Raw genomic sequence first — 27780 nt, 5'->3', positions numbered from 1 at the left:
GATAAGTTCTTAATAGACTTTGGATAAGTTGTTTGCAAATATCTTTTCCCATTCCATACGTTTAGTTTTATTGACTGTTTTCTTTGCTGTGCAAAAGCTTTTTCTCTTTATAAAATTCCAATAATTCATCTTTGCTTTTGTTTCCTTTGCTTATGGAGATGTATCAAGCAAGAAGTTACTGTGGCCAAAGTCACAGATGCGGCTACTTGTGTTCTCTTCTAGGATTTTAATGATTTCCTGTCTCATATTTGGACTTTCACTCATTCTGAATTTATTTTTGTTTTTTTTTTAATACTTTATGTATTTATTCATGAGAGAGAGTGAGAGAGAGGCAGAGACACAGGCAGAGAGAGAAGCAGGCTCCACACAGGGAGCCCGACGTAGTACTCAGTCCTGGGACTCCAGGATCACGCCCTGGGCCGAAGGCAGGCACTAAACTGCTGAGCCACCCAGGGATCCTCTGAATTTATTTTTGTGTATGGTGTAAGAAAGTACTCCAGTTTCATTCTTCTGCATGCTGCTGTCCAATCTTCCCAACACTACTTGTTGAAGAGACTGTCTTTTTTCCATTTGATACTCTTTCCTGCTTTGTCAAAGATCAGTTGACCATAGAGTTGAGGGTCCATTTCTCGGTTCTCTATTCTGTTCCATTGATCTCTGTGTCTATTTTTGTACCAATACCATGCTGCCTTGATAATCACAGCTTTGTAATGTAGCCTAAAATTCTTACCTTTCAATCTTAATGTCTTAATGTCTGTGATATCTTAATGTCTGTGATGGATCCTGCCTGTGGCCAAGAGGCCAACTTCTTCAGACTCAAGAGGAGAGAAGGAAAATGATCTGTAATACCCAAATCCAGGTATGAATATTATATTAATATTATATTAAGAGCAAAGACTCTGGAGTCAGACAGACTTGAGTTCAAATTTTAGTTCAGCTTTATGGGCCTCAGTAAGTTACCTTACTCCTTTATTATTTTTTTTAACTTGGGCATGATATAGGGTTTAAAAACTGATCTGTTAAGATATCTCATCCAAAGCCTGACACAACAGTAGGCACTCAATGAATGGTAGTAATTGTTATTTAAAATAATCATCAAAATGAACTTGAACATCTGTGAAAGAGAAAGGCATCCTAGTCAGTCAAATAAAAGGAGAGCTAGTGTCAGATCTCATGTCATGGCTCAGTGCCTCCCTGCTTATCTCTGTCCAGTTGAACAGCTTTGTCTGCATCAGCAGACACTAGGAAACCAAGTGCCATCAAAACCAATGAGACGAGCATTTCATAAGTGCCTGTTAGGGGCACAGGGCAGTGACACTGTACTAGACCTAAAAAAAGGTCTCATCAAAGATTGGGCCATGATCATGGCAAAGTATAATGGCTGTAATCTATCCAAGCTGAGAGATGATTGAATGCTATCTTTTCCTGATGCTACATAAGAGAAGAACAGTAACACATTGTTAAAAATTGCTTTAGCATTGAAAACTGAAATCTCAGTGCATTGCCTTATCGCAGTACTGAGCTATACCCCCATGCAGCTTGTACTGAAAACTATGTGCAGGCATGATGAAAGAAAGACTTTTTTCAAGGAGACTAGGACTTGTGGCCTTCAAGGTAGAATGCATTCATCCCAGGGTGGGGGCCACACAATACTCTGGGATGTGGAATGAAGATATTAGACCTTCCATTTCTGTTTTTTAAAAAGATACCTTCTTAAAATGTCTGATTTATTTTATAATATACATACTATATTTGAATAGGAGTGCCTGTATACAATTTATAAATCAAAACATAAATATTTATGGGATCAAGGTTTACTTTTTTTATGGACAGAGTTCTTGATTTTTTAAAAAAAGATTTTGTTTATTTATTCATGAGAGATATAGAGAGAGAGAGGCAGAGGGGAGAAGCAGGCTCCCTTAAAGGAGCCCATTGTGGGACTCGATCCTGGACCCTGGGATCACACCCTGAATCGAAGGCAGACACTCAACCACAGCGCCACCCAGGCATCCCAACAGAGTTCTTGATTTAAAAGATTAAAGAACCATTGGTCTAGAGAAGAAAGACCAGTAAGCTAACAGTCAAAATCTAATGCAGAGGGAGCTTGGCTGAAGCACAGATGATAACCATATAGCTTAGCCGGGATGAAAGAAGAGGCAGGATGCTGGGAAGGCTTCCTGTAGGAAGTCACAGGCTAAGCTGCTGAAGTGTTGGTAGGAAGAGAGGGGAAGATGGAAGAATGTTTCTGGCAGGCTATACAAACACATGTAAAGGCAAGGTGGCCTGTCACGTATAGTGAATGTATCTTGAAAACGAAAATAATTTGATTCATCATGAACTGCCAGTATATGTACTGCATTCTGCAGGATCTGATTATGAAGATCATTGAGTAGAAAGCTATTCTGATAGTGAGGCTTGGCGCTGAGGGATTTTAGCAGGGGAGAGGAGATCATGGAGCAGTGTTTCCAACTTGATCCTCTAGCCCAGTCTCCCTTGATAACTCGTTTAAGTCCTAGGGGAAAAGGATTATAAAGCAGGAGCTGATGAAACCTCAAAAAGCTAGGACAAAAAAGATACTAGCAGCTTTGGAAGGGATAGAAAATCTTCAACACTGGGCATTGCTGGGTGAGCATCAATAATGCCTAAGGACACATCCCTCGGCAAAAAGCTGTGCAGTCTTTTTCAAGCAGTAGTGCCTTAGTGACTCGATTATAGTCAACAGCAACAAGAGTGATCACCTGAATGAGCCCAAGTTGGAAAGGAGTGAAATGGCAGACACCAGAGCAGCCAAGAGGACAGTATGTGGAGTCCACTGAGCCACCCATGGCAGGCACTAAGAACCTGTTTAGAAGGACCTTGCAAAGCATTTGGTGTTCCCTCATTAGAGGAGAGACTGTACTTGTCTTATCCAAATTGTATCCTTTGTATCCTACACAGGCTACTGGGATGTACAAATCTTGGGGTCACTGTCCTTGCAGTTGCCTACATAAATAATGCCTTCTGGGGTTGTGTGGCAGGACCTTGCATAGAGGTTCAAACAAAATATGTTGAAGGAACAAATGAAATTGTGATTGGCTGTCTGCTCTTTTGTCCATTTGAAAGCTTGGGCTGGATGGCTAAATCCCATCAGATTTAGATTTGCAGCTATCATTTGGGTGGCAGTGTGGCAGACTGCAGTAGGGGAGTAAACCTGGGATGCTCAATTAGAACTCCAGCCATTGGGACACTTGGGTGGCTCAGCAGTTGAGCATCTGCCTTTGGCTCAGGGCATGATCCTGGTCCTAGGATGGAGTCCCACATCAGGCTCCCTGCATGGAGCCTGCTTCTCCCTCTGCCTGTGTCTCTGCCTTTCTCTGTGTGTCTCTCATGAAAAAAATAAAATAAAATAAAATCTTAAAAAAAAAAAAAGAGCTCCAGCCATTGGTTGAATGTTTCATTAATTTAGTTTGGGAGAGGGGCACCTGGCTCAGTGGTTGAGCATCTGCCTTTGGCTCAGATCGTGATCCCAGGATCCTGAGATTGAGGGCTGCATCGGGCTTCCTGCAGGGAGCCTGCTTCTCCCTCTGCTTGTGTCTCTCATGAATAAATAAATAAAATCTTTAAAAAAATTAGTTCTGGAGAAATCCTGCAAGGAGCTGGAAATGAAAATGCCATAACTATGTAGATAGTAAGGCAGAAGCAGCCAGGTAGAGAGTTCTAAGGGGTAACACTTATGAGGATTGGTCACTAGTGGCATACAACTGGAGAACCCTCATTACTCATCCTGAGGTCAACACTTAAATCTAGGCAGATAAGACTGGGGACCAAAATGAGAGTTAAGCACCAAAGAGCTGATAAAGTTGATTCATTTCTGAGCTGGAGTAAAATCAAGACAAAAAGCTTAATGATTTGGTTGCATAAATATTAAACAAGAAAATCTGGAATAGACATCATCCTCCTTGGAAGAAGGTGAAGCCTAAAGAAAACATCCTGTCAAGGTAAGGGTTACTGTTGGCAAAAGTGGTAGCCTGAGTCTTTAAGAGCTGCCATTCCTTTATTTATTTATTTATTTATTTAGTATTTTATTTTTAAGTAATCTCTGTACCTAATGTGGGGCTTGAACTAACAGCCCTTGATTAAGGGTCACATGCTTCATCGACTGAGCCAGCCAGGTGCCCCAAGAGCTGCCATTCCTACAAATGGCCATAGACGGGCACAAGCAGAAAAAGACTGGCCTTGTGATCTATTCAGTCTATGTCGTGGTGGCTGTAGAAGGAATGCCTCAAGCTACTTACAAAGAGCCTGTTTACATCCAGTAAACCCGAAAAGTAACTTAAGAGGAACCTGGGGGAATGATGCAGAAAAGCCAAGAAAGCTAGAATTGAAGGCAGTATGGAGAATTAAACTCAAAACAGAGTCCGATGTTCATACACATCCTCTTACAGTGCTAACAGATGACCATGCAGGGTACAGGAAGTACACGATTTTTATCAGAATATCCCTAAATTAACCGATTCCTGTATGTGGAGGCCAGACAATTATATGACACAGAATCCTCTGGTGGCTTCTGGTTGGCTCCCTTAGACCGATGGATCCACACATTGCTGGCAGCTGCGCCAGCCTGTGGACAATGCTGGATTTGGGGAGATTGCTTTGGGATCCCAAATCATTTGTAATGCTAAGTACCAACCACCAATACTAAGTACCTAGTGGTATCAAGTACCACTAGGTCCATATTTTGTCCAGGTTTCCACAGCAGGAGGCATTAGTGCCCTGAGAAAAGGTTTCTAAGAAAAAGGTCTTAAACCCAGGGAACACTTTTGGCCATAAACACTATGCTATCCTTCTGACTTCTCCATTCTTTCACTATCTCTTTCCTTTGAAATATTTTTACTACCCAAATTAGGCAGACAATTTTTTTTTGTAAATGTAGAGATAGATCAGCCATCACTTTCTCTTGAACACCATAGGCTGAAACATTTATTGTCTATATTCTTATAGCCTAGTGTTGACTTCATCTGAAGGGACATCCTTGCAACAAACATTTATTTAAAAAAAATTTTTTTTTAAAGTAAGCTCTAGCTAGGCCCAATGTAGGGCTTGAACTCACAACCCCAAGATCAAGAGTCATGTATTCTACTGACTATGCCAGCCAGGCACCTCTTAAACAAATACTTTTCAATGTAAGTACATGATGATAAGCAAGCCACTGTAATTTTTTAAAAGTTTGCCTGTGGTTACTAGATCTTTGTTCTTTTACTGTCAACCGATGCCTTACTGAATGCACTATGAATACAGAGAGGAAACATGCTGTGGGAGCCTGGGGAGAACACACTCCATGTCCCTGGCCTCAATTTATTTACCACATGCACGATATCAGTGGGCCTGACAGCCAGAGTATCTTCCCAAATCTAATAGAGCATGATTATGTATCTAATATAAAGGCCAGAAATGCCTAGAGTGTGCAGATAAAACAAACAAACAGAATGTCACATAGGCAGAGCTTCAGTTCATATAAGAATTAGTAGAGTGGAAGAGAAAGTGAGGGACACCTGGATGGCTCAGTGGTTGAGCACCTGCCTTCAGCCCAGGGCATGATCCCAGAGTCCTGGGATCGAGTCCCCCATCAGGCTCTCTGCACAGAGCCTGCTTCTCCCTCTGCCTGTGTCCAGAGGCCTCTCTCCCTCTCTCTCTCTGTGTCATGAATAAATAAATAAAATATTTAAGAAAAAATGAGTCCTTACAAAATATTAATAATTGCCCAAGCTAAAAAAAATGTAAATCTTAAAAATTTGATTTATGTTCTTTTGGCTTAGGAAAAAGCTCTGTTTATTAAATTTGGCCTATCACTTGTGCACTAGAGTGCTCTAGTGAAATGCAGTACCCTTACTTCCTTGTCTTTCACCTGCACATTTCTGGCACTTTCCATCCCTGACTCTCTTGCCTGGAGTTAATAATTCCACATAGATAGTTTTTTTTTTTTTTTTTTTTTCCCCTGGAGGGCAGAGTTGCTACTTCTCCCAAGCTCTTGATAATTCCTAGATACTTCATGGTGGTGGTGCCTAACTCTTATCTGTAGGGGGAAGCTGTTTTGGCACAGGTTTGGGTTGAAGCTTTTGCAGGGCATTACCCTGTCCTGTTACTTGGTGGGGTGTGTTGTCTGCCAGATATCCTGCCTACTGTCAGCTGAAGGCCTTCCCAGACTGGGCAGCTGAATGCGCTGCACAGCTGCCAAAATTCTAATTCAAGATCTAGAATTCTAACTCCTGCTCTTTAGACCCTTGTCTGGCCCTGGCTCCGGTCTCCAGCCAACCGGGTCGCTGGCGCATTATCAGGCCCACCCAGGCCCTGCCCCCACCCGCAAATGGGCCCAGGAAACCATTCTTGGCACCAAACTGAACTTCAATGACACAACGGCCCCGGGCCTCATCCAACCCAACTCTCATCTCAGCACAAGGCTGTCACCCTGTGAGCTGGGTAAGAAGAAATGGGAGAGGAGGAGAAATGCCATGGATGAGGGAACTAATCATCCCTAATTGCTGTGACTGTCAGATTATAAAACTTTTGTGGTGTTCTTACTCTTAAAACTCATATGGAAAGTGTTGTGTTGACAATCATATTATTAGTAATAATATGGGAGATGAATATAGTTTATGGAGAGGGAAATACTATTTCTGTACATATCTGCACCAGAGGCAAGTGAAATTTGTCCTAAGGAAAAGTGCTAAATTCAGTGTGCCTGTATTAATTTTAAAAATGCACTGTTGGGTCGTAAGCTGCCGATAATGTGTAATGTTCCTCAGGCACCTGGAAAAGTGCTATCGGAGATCACACACTCTGCAGGTCAAAATATGAGTGCAACTGGAGGGGGGGGGGGGGTGTGGGGACCAGAAAGCAATTGATTCTTAGCAAAGTACTAGTTTGGGGGGATGCTACCAAATTCAACTGAAGTGCTTAAGTGGTCAGTGCTTTGGTTTAAATGTTCACCGAACAGTGTAATCAAGATTGACTGGAAGAGTCTTTTCTCTTTTAAATGAAGAGTAAATATGTCCCTTGACCCTGTTTTTACTCCTTTTAGCCTTAACCAATGCACTGTCCTTTCTGCTGATGGTCTTGCTCCGAGGGACACGGATGAGTCAATTCCCAGCCCTGAGCCGGAGCAGTGGGGTGCTGCAATTTGGGGGAACGAAATCATTTTAGTTTTTGTTCTCCCAAAAAGGAGCAGGGAGGATAACAAACGTGGTACTTTATGTAAAACACGGGCAAATGCACTTGACAATCGAGAAATCTATTTTGAAATTTAAATAAAGCTAAGATTTTCTTTTGGCCTAGAGGGAAATTTCATTAAAATCAATTAGTTAGTACTAAACCTCCAGAGAAAATGACTAAAAAAAAAAAAAAAAAAAAAAAAAAAAGAAAAAGAAAAGGTTTAAAGAGTAAGGTGCACACAATCACCTTTCCTGGGTCCCCTGTGAATGTCAGTGTCACACCTAGACAGGTGGCCAAGTGCAAACAAATGTCCCCGAGTGGTGCCCGGGTGACTCCCGGAGTTCTCAGGGCGGGATGCGCGTGTAATGAATAGATGTGTATGTATCACGAGTGTCATAGACAAGCGAGGGAGCTCCAAGCAGCTCGCATGTATCGCCAACTGTGGAGGGCAGGCCGAGGGGGATAAAGTTGGTGGCAGGAGCTCGCAGGTGAGGCCTCGGTCCGGGAGCCGCGGTCGGGGCCGCACAGCTGTTGCCGCGCGCCCTGGTCCCTCCTCCCAGCTGCGGCGGCCTCCCCGCCCGCGCCCGCGCCCGCGCCCGCCCCCGCCCCCGCGCTCCCGCCGCCGCCGCCGCCGCCGCCGCCGCCCTCGCCCTCCGCCTCCCGCCTCCCGCCGCTCCCGGTCTCTCCTCGCTCTCCGCCGCCGCGCCGGCCCCTCTCCCTCCGTCCCGCTCTCTCCGCTCCCCTCACCCCGCCTCTCTCCCCCTCCCCCAGCCCCTCCTCTCCTCACCCCACCCTGCCTCCCTCCCTCCCTCCTCCTCCTCCTCCTCCCTCCGCCCGCCGGCCCGGCGCTCGCAGAGCCGACACCAGGGGGGCTCTCGATGTAGCACCATGACAGGCATCGCCGCCGCCTCCTTCTTCTCCAATACCTGCCGATTCGGGGGCTGCGGACTCCACTTCCCCACCCTGGCCGACCTCATCGAGCACATCGAGGACAACCACATCGGTAAACGGCCCGGGGGTGGGCGGGGGTGCCCGGCGCGCGGAAACTCCTGCCCAGGCGAGAACCCCAGAATGGCCAGGGGCGGCGGGGAGGGAGGGCGTGTGCGGGCGCGGGGCGCGGGGCGCGGGGTGCGGGGGCGCCCGGAGGTGCGGGGCCGGCGGCCGGCGGGGCTGCGGGGTCCCGGGGGGCGTGCGCGCCGGCGGCGGCCAAGTGGTGGGAGCGGGGCTGCGCGGCGGCGGGGGCGGCGGGGGCGGCGGGGGGGCGGGGGCACGGGGCGCGGGGCGCAGGGCGCGGCGGCCGGGCGCCGGGCGGGGGCGCGGAGTTAGTTGGCCCGGGGGGCGGGGGCGGGGGCGGGGGTCGGGGGTAGGGGGCGGGGGGGCGGGCGCTGCACGCCGCCCGCTGCTTCCGCCCGGGCTCGAGCTGTCAGGGCTCGGCGGCGGCTGCAGCGGCCGGGAGGTGGGAGCGGGGCGGGGGGCGGGGGTGGCTCCACCGCGGCAGCCATTCCGCTTCCTCCTCCCGCCGCCGCCGCCACTGCGTCCTGTCAGCGCGGGTTGCTAGGTGTGGTGCGTCGGGAGGGGGCGGGAGCCCGGGCCGCGGGCGGAGGACGCGGCTGCAGCCCCGTCTCCCCGCGCCGCGGGCTCGCTGGGCGCGGCGGGGGACGCCGGCCTGGGCACCCCGGGCAGCCGGGCACCCGCGCACCCTCCCCGGCCTGGCGCGGACGCCGGGGCGCGGCGGGCGGAGGTCCCGGGGGCGCCCGCGGGCCGCGCCCAACGCCCCGGGCCGGGCGTCCGCGGAGGCCCCCGCGGCTGTGTCTGCTGGAGAGCGATCCCCGGGGGCGGGGGCGGGGGCGGGGGCCGGGGCCGGGGCCGGGCATCCAGAGGCGCCCCGCTCGGAGATTTGCCTTTCAAATGGTGCTAGGCCCGAGGGGCGCCGGCTGCGCCCGGGAGCGGCAGCGGCGGCCTGCGCGGAGCCCGGGGCGCTGGGGACTCGCGGGCCGCGGGGGAGGGGCGCCGCCGCCTTCTCGCCCGGCCCGGGACCCCCCCCCCCCCCGCCCCGCCCCGCCCGGGGCGGGGGGGCTTTCAACAAGTCCCTGAATTCGCTCGAGTCCCGGCACGCATTTACAGACTCCTCCTACCCGGAGTCCCTGCGAGGGGAGAGGGGTCGGGCTCCGCTGGCTCCGGCGGTCCAGCCACCTGCAGAAGGTGTGGCTGGCGCCCCCGAGTCGACTGTGCGGGCTGCAAGGTGCGGGGGCCGCGCGGTGCCCCATCGGGGCCGTCCGATCCCGAGGACCTGTAGATTAACCCCAGAAATTCATTCCCAGACGAATGCTGGGGAATTCATCCATGTGGATGCAACTCACGTTTCTGCAAAGTTGTGAGAATAAATCACGACTGCTGTGTATTTATGCAGGAATAAAATGAGGCCGAGCCTCCTGCCCCTTTGCTTAGGATAATGCTTTCTCTTTGCACACAGTGGGTGCCTAATAAGCGTTGATTGCTAGTTTAGCATAGGATAATGAAGGGCGGGGGCATCCGGAGTGGGAAGGAATCATTGAAAATGTCTACCGAATGCCTTTCAACTGATAATCCTGATGAGTAAATTGTCCAGGTTTTGAGACCTAAAAAGTTTTAAGACGTCCGTACCCTCCATCTCCTCTGATAGAGGTGTGAGGGAAAACGAGGCAAGTTTTGGTCGTCTTGAAAGCAGGAATTTAATGGAGTAACAAATTTGCTGATTCATATCATCATTGAATAGCTGGAACCGAAGGTACTTACAGGATAAATCAGATTTTTCATGATGGGCAGTTTGAAGTAATACTAAAACCCCCGTAATGCAAAGCTCCAATGGAAATTTTGTCAGTTCAAGTTCCTTTCCTTTCAATAATAAATAGAAAATAATAAATACAAGCAAATAAATATGTCATTATATAAATATATAAATAAATAATGTTTCCCGACTTTGAGAGGGCTGCTATTGCATACCTCATTATTCACTTTCACTAAGAGTTACTTCAGGATAAACTATAATTAATGTAAGGTGAGTTCATAGTTTTTCCACATTGCCTGCCTACTTGGATGGGTGGTTAAAAGAAAATATCAGTTATATTTATTAAAATGTGTTAAAGGCAGTTATCCTTCTTGAGGATTTAGTTTGTAATCAATTAGATGATTTTAAATGGTTGGTGGTTCGAAAGAGCTTTTTAAGCTCGCAGGAATTGTCTTTAGCATTGGGTAAACATTTTTAAAGAGGGTTAAAGGTTCTGTAAATTTTCTGAAACTCAGCTTTTAAGTAATGGTCATCCCCAAAGGGCTACTCTTTTCTCTTAATTAAAATATTGAAGAATTAAGTTTATAACAATAGTTATGACTTCGGCACACTGTGTGGCAAGGCTAACAATGACTGTACTTTGGAATTAGTTTAAAACCAGCCAGCTTTATGGAAAATAAATGCTAAAATGGACAAGCACTTGAAATTCCCAGAGTGAAGAGACGAACTTAAAACTATTGAGCGCCTCTGCTGAGCAGAGGCCCTTTGCTTTTTAAAGATAGCCCCGAATGCACAAATAAGAATTGACCTCAAGAAGAGTAAAAACATCCTGATTAGTAGGCAGTGACACATAAATAAACTTGCTGAGGGGCATATGAGTGCAGATATATCAGACCAAGCATTTAGTGAAAGTTCTTTATGTGTGTTGTTAAGCGGTATTTATTGTTTGTGGTTCAGTCTGTAAAGTTTTGGAGGCAGATGGTTATTTTTCAGGTGTCCGTGTTATTGAGTGACCACATTAAAAAGGTGCATGCAAGGACCACTGAAAGATTTATTTTAATATTATCTTTGATTTTTTTCACAGAGCTTGTTATTTAGCAATCATAAAAGTATTAGAAATAATGCTTAGGTGGAAGTTCCATCTTGAGGACCATTCTGAGTTATTGCAACTTAACCACTAGTCAAAATCCTTAAGCCAGCAGTGACATGAAGGTCTGTGGGACTATGGCCTGTTTCTTGCTTGACAGATTTTTCAAGGCCTTTGGTGTGCAAGGCCCATAGTTTTCATTATAATTGTAAAGCTTAGTGCAGATTAATTAAGAACATCAAGTGGCAAATAGCTGCTGTCTGTTCTGTTAAAATGTGCATTTAGCTGTTTTTTACCTGTACCCATAGGAACAAGGATTTGGGGCTGTGGAGCCAAGGGAAGTGTGATTTTTTTTTTTTTTACCCCTATTCTCTGTCTTTGCTCACTTCCTCCTAGAAGAGCACAGCACTTGCATTTCCGTGTTGGTCCTTGCCTTTCTTCTCTGGTCTAGTACTGGAGCACCTGTCTCCATGTACAACCCTGGTATCCCAGCTGAAGCCGTCCCCTCAACTTGAATTACCTAGAAATCCCATAGCCCTGCAATTGTGAAGTGTTTCTCAGTCAGCTTTGCTCTCCATTCATTCATAGCCCAGCTCCGTTTCCTGGAGACGGGAAAAGCTGATCAAGATTTGTTTGCTTCTTACTGTGAGTAGATACTTGAGTTTGTAGAAACACTCTTGACATGCACATCCTAGATAGGTAAAGCTAAACTGGTAACTAGGCATCACAGAAACACCAAGGGCACTAAATTTAGCACTGAAGGTCAATGTCACAGACTCATGAAATGCCTGCTCTGTCTGTGCATCTCAGTGCTGGGAAATCTTTTTTGGCTTTTGGTCTCAGAAAGGGAAGGATTCCTGGTAGATTTGATTGTCTGGTACATTTGTAAAAGTACCTCTGCTTATTAAGTTTATTTATGTAATAATACATATTTAAATACATATTTATCTGTTTTGTGCTAGGCATAGTTCTAGGCCCTTGGTATTTTTTGGTGAACAAAGATCCCAACTTTGGAGAATTTATGTTCTAGTGGTGGGAGATAGTAAATAATCACCATAAAAATAAATAGGATATTGAAAGGTGGTTATGGAAATAGATTAGAGCAAGGCTAAGGTGGATTGAGAGGAGGAAGTGTTACAATTTTTAATTGGTTGATCAGGGTATGGTCACTAATCCAAAGAAGCTAATCCAAAGGTGATCCAAAACTTTCACAGAAGGAAGTTATCCATAAGGACATACAGGGAACATCAGGATCCAGGTAGAGGGAACAGACAGCACAAAGGCCTGGAGGCCACACCTCTTAAACTGAAACAGAGAATCTGACCTAATTCAGTTATTCTTGTGATGGTACTGAACTAAAAGGTCATATAGAACATTCCACAGATGTTGGGAGCCTCAGCTTTGCTATCATTGTCTCAGATTTTCCTGTAGAGGCCACGTTAGGAGATGAAATATTGTTGACCTACTATCTTGCAGTAGCTAAGACTTGGGTTTTGTTTTGCTTTTTGTTTTAAAATATTTTATTTATTTATTCATGAGAGACACAGAGAGCAGAGACACAGGCAGAGAGAGAAGCAGGCTCCCTGCGGGGAGCCCAATGGGGGGACTTGATCCCACTATCCTGGGATCACAACCTGAGCCAAAGGCAGACACTCAACCACTTAGCCACCCGGATGCCCCGATTTGGTGGTTTTTGACCTTGAACGTCAGCAGGTTTCTTGTGAGTTTCTATTCCTTAGTTTCCTCATTTCCAAAACCAAGGTGATAAATCCATGCAGCTTCATTTCAGAGGGTAGGTTTGTAAACCACCTAATTAGTAAAGATCAAATTCCCTGGGAAGAAAAGTAAGGTAGTTACTGTACTGCCAATAATGTAGAATTTGGCTCTAACAATAGTTTAGTAAATATTTGCATTATCTTCTTAAAGTAGCACCATAGTGTGCTAAATAGATGGCTATATATATAATAAGTAGCAGGTCCTTTTTATTCCCACTTTATAGGTGAGCAAACGGAGGCATAGAAAGGTTATCAAACTTGCTTTAAGTTTGGCCATGGCTGGCCAACTGTGGACTGGAATTTGGATTTCAGACTGGTAGCAGAGCTGGGCCTATGCCAAATTGCCAAATGAGTGATGAACTCTACTCTTCCTCTAGACACAATTGGTCTGTATTTCCACCTTCAGAAAGTAGCTCTGAGCTCTTGAAGTGAGGATCACCTGAGAGGCAGCATAGTGAACACAGCATGTTTGGGTTTGAATATACACCTCGGATAATTGCCGGTCATTTGACCAGGGACAAATGGCGTAACAACACTGTGCCTCAGTTTCTGCCTCTGTACAATGAGGATGGTAATAGCACCTCCCCCATGCAGTGGCTAGGAGGATTAAGTGAGCTAATAAGTGTAAAGTACTCAATTACAGTACAATCACCCAATTTATTGCCATTTTGTGTATTTACCTAATAAGTATGTTTGTAATCCTGCTATGAAAGTCTACAGTAGAGGTTAACAGAATGTGTGTTGTGTCCATCTACCGCTATGTGAAACCATCAGGCCCTTCCCAGGAAAGGTTGAGAATAGGAAATGAGAAACCCTTCTGCAGCATTGGGGTTGCAGACTCTGGTCACTTTCTGTTCTCTGTGGCCACAGGTACTTCAGATGCTGGCGGAGGCCTTTGCCACTGTGGACTGGAAAGTGGTGTCAGGGCCAGTGGCTTCCAACATGGCCTTTCCTGGTAGCCTGTATTTATTTGGAAAAACCCAGGATTAGAAAGAAGCACTGTGCTTTGAGCTTGTGGGCACATTCTTTATGAGGACATTTCCTGTGGGGAGAAGGAATGACTGAATGAGTAAATGAATGAATGAAAGGCTTGTCACTGCCTGCCCAGCTCTTTGCCTGCACCCTGTGGCTTGCCGGCAAGATGCCCTGCTGCTCCCTCCCACGGTTCACAAGAAGGGCCCAGGTACACAGCCACGCGAGGTTTCAAGTGCATGCGTGTGTGTGAGTGCATGTACAGACCATCCACAATGTGGGGGAACCCGAAATCTAAAACTTCGTAGCCTTCTCCAAAACAGTTTTCCATTTAGCCAGTTCTCAGCCGTAAACAGTCCTGTCCCCCTTTATGGAACATTGCTGGTGAACGTTCTGTCTCATAGATTTCACAAGCCTCTGATTTTTTTTTTCTTGTGATAGTGTCCATGTTTTCTGATGTGTGACTGAGATGCACAGACAGAAAAACTGCCTGCAACTGACTGACTGGGTTGGCCAAAGCCTCCATATTTGGAAAATAGCTTCCTTTAGATGGCTTGTACTTTGGAGACCTCTCCCACCGTGACAATACTAGAGATGCAAACTGATGGGCTGTTTGCAGGAAGCCTGATTCTTCCCCACTGATGACAGTGAAGAAGCCTCAAGGCTGGAGCAGGCTGGTGACACTTGATGAGAGGGCCTTTCCTAGCATTGTCTCGAAGCCAGAGGCCTTGTGTTTTAGACTGAGATCTGAGAGACAGGACAATGCTATCAACCCCCTTAAATATCCTCCCTTTTTTCCTGGCTTTTGCTTTTAGAACAAGAACCGTACCCCACATTTCTTTACATTTCTCTCCCTCCATCCCATCCTTACTCCTGCCTGCAGATTTTGACTGTGCTGACATGGACTGGATGCTTCTGAACTTGCTGGATTTAAAAGAACACATTTTGTTTCATGATGAAGTAATACATTTGTTCCATGTTGATCTTGCTCAAGTGTTGAATAGCACATGTTGTTTATTTAGAATCTGAAAATCAGAAACTGCAAATGTCAGAAATTTATTGAATGTTTGTTTGGAAATGAGCAAGCCTTTCAATTGTAAGATGCTAAATCGATTTAAAGAAAATTCTCTCTTCCCCCTTGCACTAAATGCTGCAATGTTGCAGTGGTTTTCACCTATTATTTATTTATTTTTTAAAGGCCAGCTGCAAGCAGGGACTGCATTAATGGATGTTCTCTTTGAGGATGAAGTCTTCCCAGTAGCTCTCTCTCCACTCTGGCAGGAGTCAAAGCGACTGTTCTTGGGTCACTAACTCCAGACTCTCTGTCCAGCATTGATAGTCTCCTAATGGCAGAGTGGCCCTTGCCTGGTTCAGCCGCTGGCCTCCCAAAGAAAGCCCTGTTCATTGTCTGCCAGGCTATAATGGTGACTTTCTTCTGAGATGGACCTCTTTGAAGGGACAAGATCCAGATGCCATGTTCTAATTATTAACATGGCACATCTCACTGTTTTTTTTTTTTTTTTTGGTATTATATAGAGAATTAATATATAGATAACTACAGATAAATGACATATACAGTATATAAAATACATATGTGTGTATAATACATATCTAAATAATCTATTTTTACATGTATGAATATCTCTACACCCACATGGATATATGTGTGTACATATGTGTGTGTGTGTGTATTTATATGTGTGTTTATAATACATATATACATTTATATCTTTACTTACTCTGTGTCCCCACTGAGCAGGGAGCCTGATGTAGGACTCTATCCCAGGACCCTGGGATCATGACCTGAGAAAAGGACAGACCCTTAACTGAATGAACCACCCGGTGCCCCTACCATACACATTTTTGAGTGTTTACTATATGCTAGTTCTTAAGACACTACTTCCTTGTTTCCAAGGAATTGAAATGTATTTGGAAAGATCAGATATATACAGACTGAGATAAATGATGAGTAATAGAGACCATAGAGGCAGATTTATTGTAAAGCTAATGAAGCTCAAGCCCTGAGGCCCCACACTTGTATAATCCATGTTTCACCATTGATGAATACTCGCCTAGGACCCACAGAGTCCTTTCCAAGGTCCTGGAGGAGCCCTAGCAGTATGTGCAGTCCTGTGTTCTTAAGATCATAACGTGTTGTAAAATTTGAAAAAGCAAGATTAACAGCACTTGGCTAACAGTTTTCTTTTCTACTCTGACTTCCCTTCTGTATCATATCTCTTTGAGTTCAGTGACTTGGGAGTTGAGAGTATTTTTGAGATATAGCTAGGGAGAAGTTGAATTTGGGACATACTTAGTTTGGGTTTAGTGGTATACATTTCTATGATTCATGTCATTTCTGTGTCTGAGTTATTCATAGCCATCCAAATATGGGAATCACTTCCCAGGAACACCTGTCCACTGTGCTGGCTCACCTGGGGCCCTTACACAAAGGGGTGGGGCCGAGGTGGTATTGTAGTATAAATGTGTACTATATCTATCAGTAGGAATTAGTTTGAAATGTATGGAAGAAGCTAGTCTGGAAAATTCTTTTGTTTGTTAAGTGTGTAAAATTCTAAGTAGGGAGTTCAGTTCTTATCTAAGTTACCACGGAAGTTCCTTCTGTTAGGAATATACTCAGTAATGCAATATAACATGTAATATATAATATCACATATTATATATTATGTTATTTATATATTATAAAATTATATATAATTATATACAATACAATGTGAGATATTAGTATACATTTATAAATGCACTATTGTTTTTCATAGAAATTCTGCTTTTAAGTTTCTTGCTCATTTGATACAAGTGTGTGTGTATCAACAACAAAAAATATTGGCAACAAAGTGGTTAATGAATGTCTTTATGTTGATAAAGAATATCTGAAGTCAGTCAAGTCTTTCATTTACAAGAAAGCTTGAAAATGCCCTGAATTCTTGTGGTTCATATATAAAAGAAAGTTAATAAAGGTGTTTACAAGTTTGCCAGTGATCCTAAAAACGTATACGGCTTTACCAAAAAGGAGCTGTGAGGCTAAAAGTAACTTTTCTGAATTATCAATAATTAAAAATAAGTACTGATCACCCACACTTGGGGAAAGACTGATTTATGTTTGCACCTTATAGAAAATTATATTAATAAAAATCATTGTCATATGAGAAGTAACCAAAGAATATGAAGCCCAAAAGAAGTATTTATAGCAGTGTATCAGGTGGTTAATTCACATACTGGTTTCTTATTCTGGATATTGATTTTGTGATGTTTTGGTAATGTTAGCTTTTAAAATTTTGTATTTTGTTGTGATTTCTTAATCTAAATAAATGATAATTGTTGTAATCATTTTGTATTTGTAACTTTTTTTTTTTTTCCCATATAAAGTCTAAAGCTGCAGGCCTCACAAAACATGGATCCATTTCTTGGTACCAGTTAGGGAGTCACTACCTTGTGCTAGAGATTGTATTAACCAATTTTCATACAATATTTAATTCACCCTCATTTTAGTCTATGAAATAAACATTACCCTATCCTAGAAGTACTTCCAGTTTGGAGTTAAATATACTACTATAGTAGTTAAATACATTATCTAGTGAAATATGAACCAGAATGTTTATTTTGGTAAGGTTATAAAACAGAAATTTTTTCCTTCAGAACAAAAAGCCTCTCTTACCTCAGAAAATAGCATTATTATCATTGGCCCTTCCATGTTTGTCCTGTGGCACCTGCTCACCATACTTCCATGTAATCACTTGTATACTTTGCCTCCCACCAAAGTACAGCCCCTTCCTGGAGGATGGGCCTGGTCATGTTCATAGCCTCTTCCTCAAGAAATGTTTTCAGAAATGAAATGAAAATAAAAATTGAGAAATGCTTTGGATGTTGAGAACAGTAAGTTCCAAGGTAACTTTGGGTGGTGAAAAACATCTTTGAAGCTAATCTTCTTTGGAAGTGTGTATGTATATATATGAGGAAAATAATATGTTTATGTGCTCAGATGTATATATGTATGGCAGACACAAATAACAGTTATGCAGCTGGCCCAGGGGGTTTATATTAAGGGAATTTGAAGAAGACTTTCTTTTTTTTAGGGAGATATGAAAAAGAAATCCATGTCTTTATTTTCACAGTTGGGAATTGAACTTGTTTAGGCTTGTTCCATGTTGAGGATATTATAAAGCTTAAGTTAAATGATTTCTTGCCTTACCTACCATATGTGGTTGCCTAGAACATTCTAGGACTTAATGCTAGGACAAAAGCATATATTGCTTCCTCTTCCCCTTTTTCCTGGGGCAGTTTGGTATAAAGGAGGCTGGGGGCTGGGGTCAGGAGAAGCTTGGACTGTGAAGCAGGACAGAACCAGATTTTTTTTTTAAGATTTTATTTATTCATGAAAAAGAGAGAGAGAGACAGAGAGAGAGAGAGGCAGGCAAAGACACAGGCAAAGGGAGAAGCAGGCTCCATGCAGGGAGCATGATGTGGGACTCGATCCCGGGTCCCCAGGGTCACACCCTGGGCAGAAGGCGGCACCAAACCGCTGAGCTATCTGGCTGCCCCAGAACCAGCTTTTTTTTAAAAAAAATTATTTACTTATTCATGAGAGACACAGAGGCAGAGGGAGAGGCAGGCTCTGTGCAGGGAGCCCAGTACAGGACTCCATCCCAGGAACCTGGGCTCACGCCGTGAACCGAAAGCAGACGCTCAACCACTGAGCCACCCAGGTGCCCCCAGAACTGGATTTTGAATCTTGAATCCAACTACCTTTTAGCTTTTTTAATTTGGACAGTTCTGACAGTCTTCTTGTTTGTATAGAATAGTAACAACAGCTACTGTTTATTAAGCACCTACTAGTGAGGTACAGGCAAATTGCTTTTTATGCATTGCTTAAGAATGCCACATTTGTCCCATTTGACATGAGACATAGGCTAAGACATAGAGCAAATAATGTAGCTTATAGTACACAGCCAGTAAAATGCTCAGGGAAGTAGGCTTTGCTCTCAAGTGTCCTCCTGTGCCTTAGTACCTGCTTATACAGCCTTAGTTGTGCCCCAGTACAAGATATTTACATTTTAATAAAAGGTTCTTGTATGCCTGAGTGTTACTCATACAGAAGAAACGTTGGATTTCCAAAGGCAGCAATTTGGATTGTTGGGGAGATACTTTGATGTGTTCTGGTAGAAATAGAAATGTTTACAAGGGCACTGGGCTGGCTCAGTCAGTTAAGCGCCTTTTGGATTTGGCTCAGGTCATGATCTCATGGTCATGAGATCGAGCCCCATTTCAGGCTCTGTGCTGAGCTGAGCTTTGGGATTGTCTCTCTTCTCCTTCTGCTGCTCCCTGCCCTCCCTCCCCCACCCTGCACATGCACATGCTCTCTCTCTCTCAAAAAAAAAAAAAAAAAAAAAAAAAAAAAGAAAGAAAGGAAGGAAAGAATCAAAGAAAGAAAAAATAGAAATGTTTCCAGACTACTGAAGAAGAGGTTTATGGTGATTGGGAGGGTCCATGAACATCCATCATCAATAACAGCAATGGAAAGAATAATTTGGCAGTTTTAAAGTGGTTGTAATTATCGAATTGTCTAAAGGTGCTAACTAGTTTTCCCTCCCTCCCGGATACTTAATTATCTGGGGATGGGAGACTCACCTCACGCTATCCCACACAAACTTCTCTTTTACTTTAGATTTCCAAATGAAAGTATTAGCATTATGTTTAGGTATGTTAATTAGAAAATTTGTTTGGACCAATGATAACTACCAGGACCCAGCTATAAGCAGTGTGACTGAAGAGCTGAAACCCGGACACTTCCCTAGTGTCCTTCATAGAAAGAGCATTTTTCAGGTCATAATACTTCATCACCAAGCCTTAAACAACTGGTGCAGGAGCACATCTGGACTTAAATTGAAGCACCATTTTTCTTACCTAAATCATTCAGCAAGAGTCTCTTGAATGCTAATTCAGCTGTCTGATTGTCAGTACAGGGTGTAATTATATAAGTAATGGCAAAAGCAGAGAAATCTGTAAAGACATTTGTACAGCTTACCATTAAGTAAACTGAACACCATGGTAAGAAGCATCAATGAGCATAAATTATTAAGCCCATGCTTCTTCAAGTATCAAACATCAAATGAAGGAAATGGGGTATTGAAGTTTCTTCATAAGCTAAGTACATATTACAGAAAGCCTTTACCCCAGAAATTCTAGATGAACTTCTCTAGGCCTCTCCTTTCTTCAGTTAATCTTACTTTATTGAGCCCACTGACAGGCCGGTGGACTGTGAACTAAAATTCTTCTTCAGGGCTCAGCAGATATTTCACAGGCATTTCATAGGCTCCAAGCAATCTATGGACAGTTTCAATTTTAAATCTGTACTGAGTAGATCTTTTGATAGGATATTTCTGACACTAGACATCTGGAGTTTGGCACCAACTCATTGGTTGACAGTGTATGCTTTAAATAATGTCTCAATGGTCTGCCTGAGTTGGAAACTCCCTTTTGTATGTTGGCCTCACTTCAGCCCTGAGCACTTTCAGCGGCCCACACCAAAATATCTGTTGTTTAAAGGGAACACCAGACAAGAAATTTGGTTAAGAGACATTAGATGTACATTTCACATCAGATGTTAGAATAAATAATATTTTGTCAAACCTGTAAAGATAATGGTACCTTAAGTACCATTTAATGTAATAAATATTGTAAAGTAATGAGGATTATTCTTATCTGTGGCTTGTGGCAGTCAGTCTTATTGATTTATAGGTCCCTGTATGGCAGTAGCTGACAACATGAGTTGTCATCAGAATCGCATGGGGGAGCCTGGAAAAGAGTAGGGTTACCTGGCTCCACCCCCAGAATTTATGATGTGATTGACCTGGGGTGGTCTGGGTCCAAGCACCTGTCAACGTTGATGCTAATTTGTTGTCAAAGTTGGGAACCCATTGGTTTACACTAATGGAATAACTAGTGGTGCAAAGATTATGGATTTTTTTTAAAAAGGGAATAATGCTTTTAAAAGTGTGTGACCTTTTTTTGGGTTTCAGTTCTGTAGGTGTTGTTTTTAGTTTTACTGGAGGCAAGTGTTCAGTGTAGAACAGTTTTGAAGATGTGATACTATCTCAGGTATGCACTCAGAGCAGAAATGCCCAAACTGGGAAACCTCTTTCCTAAACTTCTCAAAGTTGATGTACTCAGGATACAGTGTTTGTTTGTTAAAGATTTTATTTATTTATTCATGAGAGAGAGAGGCAGAGACATAGGCAGAGGGCGAAGCAGGCTCCCTGTGGGGAGCCCAATGTGGGACTTGATCCTGAGACCTCGGGATCACACCCTGAGCCGAAGGCAGATGGTCAACCACTGAGCCACCCAGGTGCCCCAGTGTTTTGAATGAAATGACCATATTCATTCGATGTAATTGGGAGTGCTGGGGACTCTGGCAAACCAGAAAGAGACCTTGCTTTGCTTACAAAGGCAGCTGCTACTCACCTGCAGTCCAGTGTTATTAGGTTTGGAGTATAGGCATCTGTTAGCATATCCTTGTCCTTATTTGGGAGAGAGAAGCTAGGAACTAAGATTTTTACATAAAATCTAGCTTATAATTTTGTTTTGTTTTTAAATTTCCACTTCTTTTCAGGAAATGATTAACTGTTTTTTTAAAATGAAAACTTTGTGATTTCAAACTCTTCCTTTATACAAAATTCTAAAAAATGAGCCTTAATCCTAAAAATATATTAGGATCATTATTGGGTACATTTTCTTCTGCTGAGGAAAAGAAACAGGACCATCCTGCAAGTGTTCTTCGTGGCAAATAGGTGATTTCGAACAGATGGATTTGAGCACTGTATCACTGAAAAGTCAGAAGGAAACTTCAAGGTGATCTAGTCGAACTAGCTAATTCCATAGAAGAGGCCAAGGAGGTTAAAGTCATGAATGGGTAAGAGTGCTTGGCCAAGAGGAGCAGAGAGAGCCACAGTAGAACAGGGATCCAGCCTGTGGCTGTTGGAGCCAACTTACCTCACTTGGGATCCTGGCTTTGATCCTTCTGTCGAGTTTATAACCTCTCTGTGCCCCCTCCTTTTTTTTTCATCTCTAAAATGGGAATACTAGTATGTATCTCAAGGTTTTGTGAGACACCATATTTATTTGGTGTGTTGGCTTTTGGAACTCTGGTGAATTCTGAAGGGAAGAAAGCTTTCCAGTGGGGCCCCCTTCATTGCCTTCTGGAGGAAGCTGTGTGGGAGGCTTTCCTGTGGAGTGAGTAGCTGTACTGCCCTGAACCCTGCTGGCTGTGTGACCTTGGCCAATGTTATTTAACTCATCTGGACCTCAACTTCTGTCAGATGAAGATAGTATTTATCTCAGAGTGTTCTTATGAGAATTAAATACAAACATGCATATGAGGGGCCTGGCGGCTAAGGAAGCATCCTGTAAATATTAACGCTAATATTGTTGTACCATCTTCCTGTATCCGTGATGATGCTGCCAGTGCCACATTCCGCAGATTCTTGTCCTCTTTATGTTTCCATAATATGATGGAAGTAGAAGAATCAACATAACATTACACATTTCTGTTTTTTGTTAAGCATTTTTACTTTGAGATATTTGATGAAATTTGATTTTGCTGGTAAGAGTTTTGGTTTGTATTTGTATAAGTCATACTGAGTGGTCATAGGAATCCATGAGCTGTTAAAACATTCCACACGCAAATTCTTGCTGTTTCAAAATATACCAGCCTTAATTTAGTATTGTTTATCCAGATTTAAGTTTTTGAGATGTTAGATCATGTGATTAGAAAAATGACTTCCATATTTGATAAATACAATTTTCCATTTGGGATAAAAGGCATTTTAAGAGTCTAGAGAGGTTTATTAAACTATATAAACAGAAAACATAATTTTTTCACGTTGTACCAAGTAAGCAATGGAAAGACAGGAGATGACTTTGTATGTATTGTTTGTAAAGATTTATTGTGAATCATTCGAAAGGATTTGTGGGGCTTTTATATAGCAGTCCAAAAATATGCCTATAGGAACCTAACCAGATGCCATGCTCTCCTGGTTAAGTGGCTGTGCATCTCTTTAATAACAGTCCTTGAAATGTCACATACTCAAATGCTGGGAGCTTCTCTGGGAAGTTCCAGACTAGGCCTTGTTTTAGAAGGTCGAGTGGCAATAGTTGAGTTGTGTACTGATTGCAGAGAATATTGAACTTCTTTGTTTCTAAATGGTATTTGACAATGACTGAAATCATTTTCAGTCCTACAGAATATGCTGCCAGTGGTTTTCCCCCTTTAAGAGTGTGCTGAGATCTGATAGAGTTCACCAGCTGGTCCAGGCTTCTGGGACTTATCTGTAGTTGAATAAGAAAAGAGTTTTCAACTCTATCATTCAGGGTTCCTTTAGTTATTTTCTTTCTCCCTCCCTGTGGATTTTATGCATTGAAAGATTTTTTTTTTTCTGACAATCTGATTTAATAAGTAAATGCTTTCTTTTTCTGTTTTTTTTTTCTTCCATGAAGCAATTTCTAAGACTCCCCTTTATATATTTAGTAAATATTTATTGAGTGCAAACTATGCAGACACTGTCCAGGAGCTGGGGTACTGTAGTGAACCATACAGAATCTGTGCTCAGGGAGCAGTAAGAAAAAACACAAATCCATAAGATAACTTCAGAGTCATAAGGTGAGGATGGGAAGACATGTTGAGAGGCCTATTTGAGAGGTTTGGGATGGCCTCTGAGAGGAAGGCATCTCTGAAGGGACCTGAACAAAGTAGGGGCATGAAGGAGCCATTTGGGTCTCAGAGGGAAGAGTGTTCCAGGCAGAAGGACCAGCAAGGACAAAGGGTCAGAGCAAGAGTGTCTGGTGTGTTTGAGGACCAGCAACAAGGCTGGCTGGTGTAGTGGGAGGAGATGGAGAAAGGAGGAAGTGGTAGGGGACAGAATGGGAGCCACCATCAGGGCCTCCACATGAAGACCTGTCAGCCAGAGTCACCAAATGGAGTTAAAATAATTCCAGCCACGGGGAGCCTGGCTTGTACAGTCTTGGAATATGTGACTCTTGATCTTGGGGGGGTGAGTTCAAGCCCCACATTGGGGGTAGATTGTACTTAAAATTTTAAAAATCTTTAAAAAATTAATTCCAGCCTCAATAATGATGTAAGATGTTGTACAGGTTTATTATGGTTATAGTTTCCACTATACTTTCTGTAACATTTAGGTCACTCAGGGACTCCATTACTTCCTGCAAAGCTCCTTAGGGATCTGAGAAATTAACCAGCTCTAGATTTCTTCAAATCCAGTTCACTTTTTGTTCAATCCTAATATTTCAAAATCTATACTGAAATATAAATTTTTGACTAATATAATTCATGAAGCATTTGCTATTTTATTTTGGAGTGGAAGTGAAAACAAGGATTATCAATAATCATGATATGTTAGACAATAATGTTTGGTACAGTTCCTAAACTCTGGTCACCTATAGATTTCTTTAAAAATATTTTTCAGTAGCTTCATGAAATCTTGCATAGATTTTAGTGATGGGGGTATTGGCAGAATTGTTGGTGAGGGTAAGCTATGGGGAGAAGAGAGGAGAGGATGATCTTGGCAATAGTAACTTAAAACATATTCACAGAAGGGCAGAAAGGTTACTGAGGGAGATTATAGGGACCATGAGCCTAAAGGTATTATTTCACCATCAGTACCTTTTCTATTCTGAAATTTTAGTATTTTATAGGTCTCTTCCATGAAAAATAGATCCTGGTTTCTCTCCCACATCTGTATCATATGGGGAGACATTAGCATAAACATTTCACTGTCAAAATGAGCTTTTGTATTTATTGAGGATCTATGATCCTGTTCTCTACATTCTAACCTGCCAGTATCTTTTTTCAAGTAATTGAGAAATGGTGTGTTTTTGGTGACAGGATGCCAGTGCAGTCTGAGGGAATAATCACAGTGTGCTTTACCCAGAAATATATAGATTTGTACCTGTAATTTAGCCTTTTCCAGTTGATAGGAAATGATGATGCCATTAGTCAGCTATTGCCGCAGTAATATAGTATAACAAATTATCCCAAAACTCATTGGCTGTCAACAATAAGCAATTATTCCCATGTTCTATGGCCTACAGAGTGATTCAGCTGGGTGGCTCTGTCAACTTATCTATGCAGGTTGGGCACAAGCCAGCTGACATGTGTTCATTTTGGGGACCAGGCTGAAGGGCCAGCAGCTACTAGGGGCATGTTCTCATGGTGGACCACTGGAGCACAAGTGCAATACCAAACCAAGGAAGCTCAATAAAAGGCCTCTATTCATGTCATGTCCATAATGTTCCTTTAGCCAAATCAAGTCATGTGGCCAAGCCCAGAATTGATAGAGCAAGGGAGGGGGAGAGATGTGAGCAAACAGTAATCCATTATCACAGATACCGCTTATTAGAAATAGAAAAAGTCCAAAAGGATTTGAAATTTAATACAGAAATATAAATTTCCCCTTAAATGATTATAATACTGTGTAAACATTAGATTACTGTCCCTACACCTTCCTAGAGAATGTGGGAAGCATATATTGGGATTTCCCAGTAAGGAATGAATAAGCATTTCACACAGGGAAAGTAAGACTTAAAGAAAGTAACAACAAGGGTGCCTGCCTGGCTCAGTTGATAGACCATGTGACTCTTAATCTCAGGGTTGTGAGTTCAAGCCCCACAGTGAGTGTGGAGCCTACTTAAAAAAAAATTTTTTTAAAAGAAATTAAAAAGAAAAGTAACAAGCAGTTAAAATTATTTTTCCTTAGTCATAAAAAAACGGGGAATCTCCTCTGGTTAGGGATGAACCTTTTCCATTCTGAGGTTATGTAAGAATCCAAAGACTTAGGGTGACTTAGTCAGTTAAGTGTCTGCTTTCGGCTCAGGTCATGATCTCAGGGTCCTGGGATCCAGCCCCACATCGGGCTCCCAGTTCAGTGGGGAGCCTGCTTCTTCTTCTCCCTCTGCTGCTTCCTCTGCTTGTGCTCTCTCTATTGCTCTCAAATAAAATCTTAAAAAAAAAAAAAAAAAAAAAAAAAAAGAATCTAAAGACTTTAGGGGTGCTTGGGTGGCTTAGTTGGTTAAATCCAACCCTTGATTTCAGTTCAGGTCATGATCTCAGGGTGTGAGATTGAGCTTGTGTGGGGGCTCTGCACTGGGTGCGGAGTCTGCTGAAGATTTTCTCTCTCCCTCTGCCCTCCCCCCATCCCAGCACCTCCTCACCCTTCCCCCTGCTCTCACTCTCTCTGTCTCTAAAAAAAAAAGGAACGAAGGAACAAAAGAATTCAAAGACTTTAATTTGGGTGGCCCCATATGCCTGTCTTCTAAGTTCCTGAGCTGTTTGGCAAGGCTGACCCTAACTATAATGCCTTTTCCCAGCACAGAATGCTTCAGAGAAGCTTTGGAACTGCCTTGTGGGCTGGATCTTAGGACACTTCTGTTCCCCAGTTCCAAACCATTGTCCCAGAGGATGGGAAAGGGCTGACCTGCCAGTCTGAGACCTTTCCAACTTTACTGTACATCACACCTTCTGGTGGCTGAGGGAATGGTCACTGGTATCAGACACTCCAGGTTCTGGGTGGGCTGCTCTGTGACATTGGGCAACTTACTAAAGTATAATTTTCTCATTTACAAAATGAGAAATGTGATACCTACCATAGAGGGCTGTTATGAGAGCTAAGTAAGTGGTGAGTCCTAGCACAGTGTCTGGCACATGTTAAACATTTAATAAATAATGAGCTGATGCTGTTAATGCTTTATTATTATGTGGTGTAACAGGTACTACAGACGACATTCCATTATTCTTTAAGTATGTCTGTGTTTCCTTACTGGATTGTAAGCCTCCAAAAGGCATGATTCATGGCTCTGTGTTTCATCTCCGTGTCCTCATTCTGCAATAGCACCAAGTTTATGATGTAGGAACGTAAACTGATATTGACTGAATTGTATCCAGACAAGTATCCTCTACCATAAAGCCTTTAGCTCCAAGGACTAGATTAGATTATTCCTAAAAACAGAGTTAGTCATTCTTTTTTTTTTTTTTTTCCACTTTCACATTTTGCTTAGAAATAAAGAGTTCTGAAGCCATAGGAATGTAAAGGTTTTGAGTTAGTTCCATTCTTTGCCTTTAATCAGACACTTTGTACACACTAAAGGAAGCTGTGGCTTCTTTGTTATAACAGAGCAGTTGAAAACAGTATGGAGGCTGATCTTCATGGTGTGTCTACAAAATTTAAAGGGCATTTAAAGAATAGTGTGTTCTCCTAGTCTAACTCCTGTCCTAACCCCTGAATTGGCTCTCAAATTGCGTCTGTGATTTTTTTATCATCAACTTGTTCAAAAGTATTATAAATTTTCAGCTTAGTCATTTCTCCCAAGGAGTGGACATGCCAGGTTAAAGACTCAGCTATTGTTAGCAAATAGGCCTGACATTACATAGATGAAAGGTCCAGGGAATTTATTTTTCTTTCCCATAAGGATCTGGGCTTATGGATCTAGCTGGCAGGCCACTCAGCTCCATATAATCTTTAAGGGCTTCAAGTTCATTCCATCTTGTTTCTCTGCTCTCCTAAAGTCTACTCCTCTGCTATATGGTAAAAGCTGAGTTCTCTAGGGTCCTTCCCTGAGGATGAACCTTTGTATTCATTTTAGGAGAAAGGAAAAGAAGGTGGAGGATTGCACTTAAACAATGTGTTATGGACAGGGGCTTCGATGGTAACCCGTCATTCCACCCCTGTTCCATTGGTGAGAACTTAATCGCATGGCTGCTTGTAGCTGCAGAGACACTGGTGCTGTAGCCCCCAGTGAGGCCTAATGAGAATGGTTTACTGTGGGGAATGGAAGGGCCTAATTTGGGTTCCCACCTGAGACCAACAAGTAAGTTTGCTTTTGAGAATTTTGCTTTTGTTGATTAGCTAATATATATTCTAGTAGTTGAATGCAGAAAGAGGGCAGCCCTGGTGGCTCAGCAGTTTAAG

At 43.1% G+C, this 27780-nt stretch overlaps 1 protein-coding gene across 1 annotated transcript in view; it reads left to right on the top strand.

Annotated features, from left to right (window-relative positions):
- The first annotated feature begins 7997 nt into the window (after window positions 1-7997).
- JAZF1 (JAZF zinc finger 1) overlaps window positions 7998-27780 on the top strand; it is a 336143-nt gene continuing 316360 nt past the window's right edge. Inside the window, exon 1 of the mRNA XM_038557196.1 lies at window positions 7998-8191. Within this exon, the coding sequence (XP_038413124.1) occupies window positions 8077-8191 (115 nt within the window). The 5' untranslated portion in view covers window positions 7998-8076. The remainder of the gene's footprint in view (window positions 8192-27780) is intronic.

This window comes from Canis lupus, chromosome 14, assembly GCF_011100685.1.
Source record: "Canis lupus familiaris isolate Mischka breed German Shepherd chromosome 14, alternate assembly UU_Cfam_GSD_1.0, whole genome shotgun sequence".
Lineage (NCBI taxonomy): Eukaryota > Metazoa > Chordata > Mammalia > Carnivora > Canidae > Canis > Canis lupus.
The sequence above is the reverse complement of the archived record's forward strand: the minus strand, read 5'-3'. Positions and strand labels throughout refer to the sequence as shown.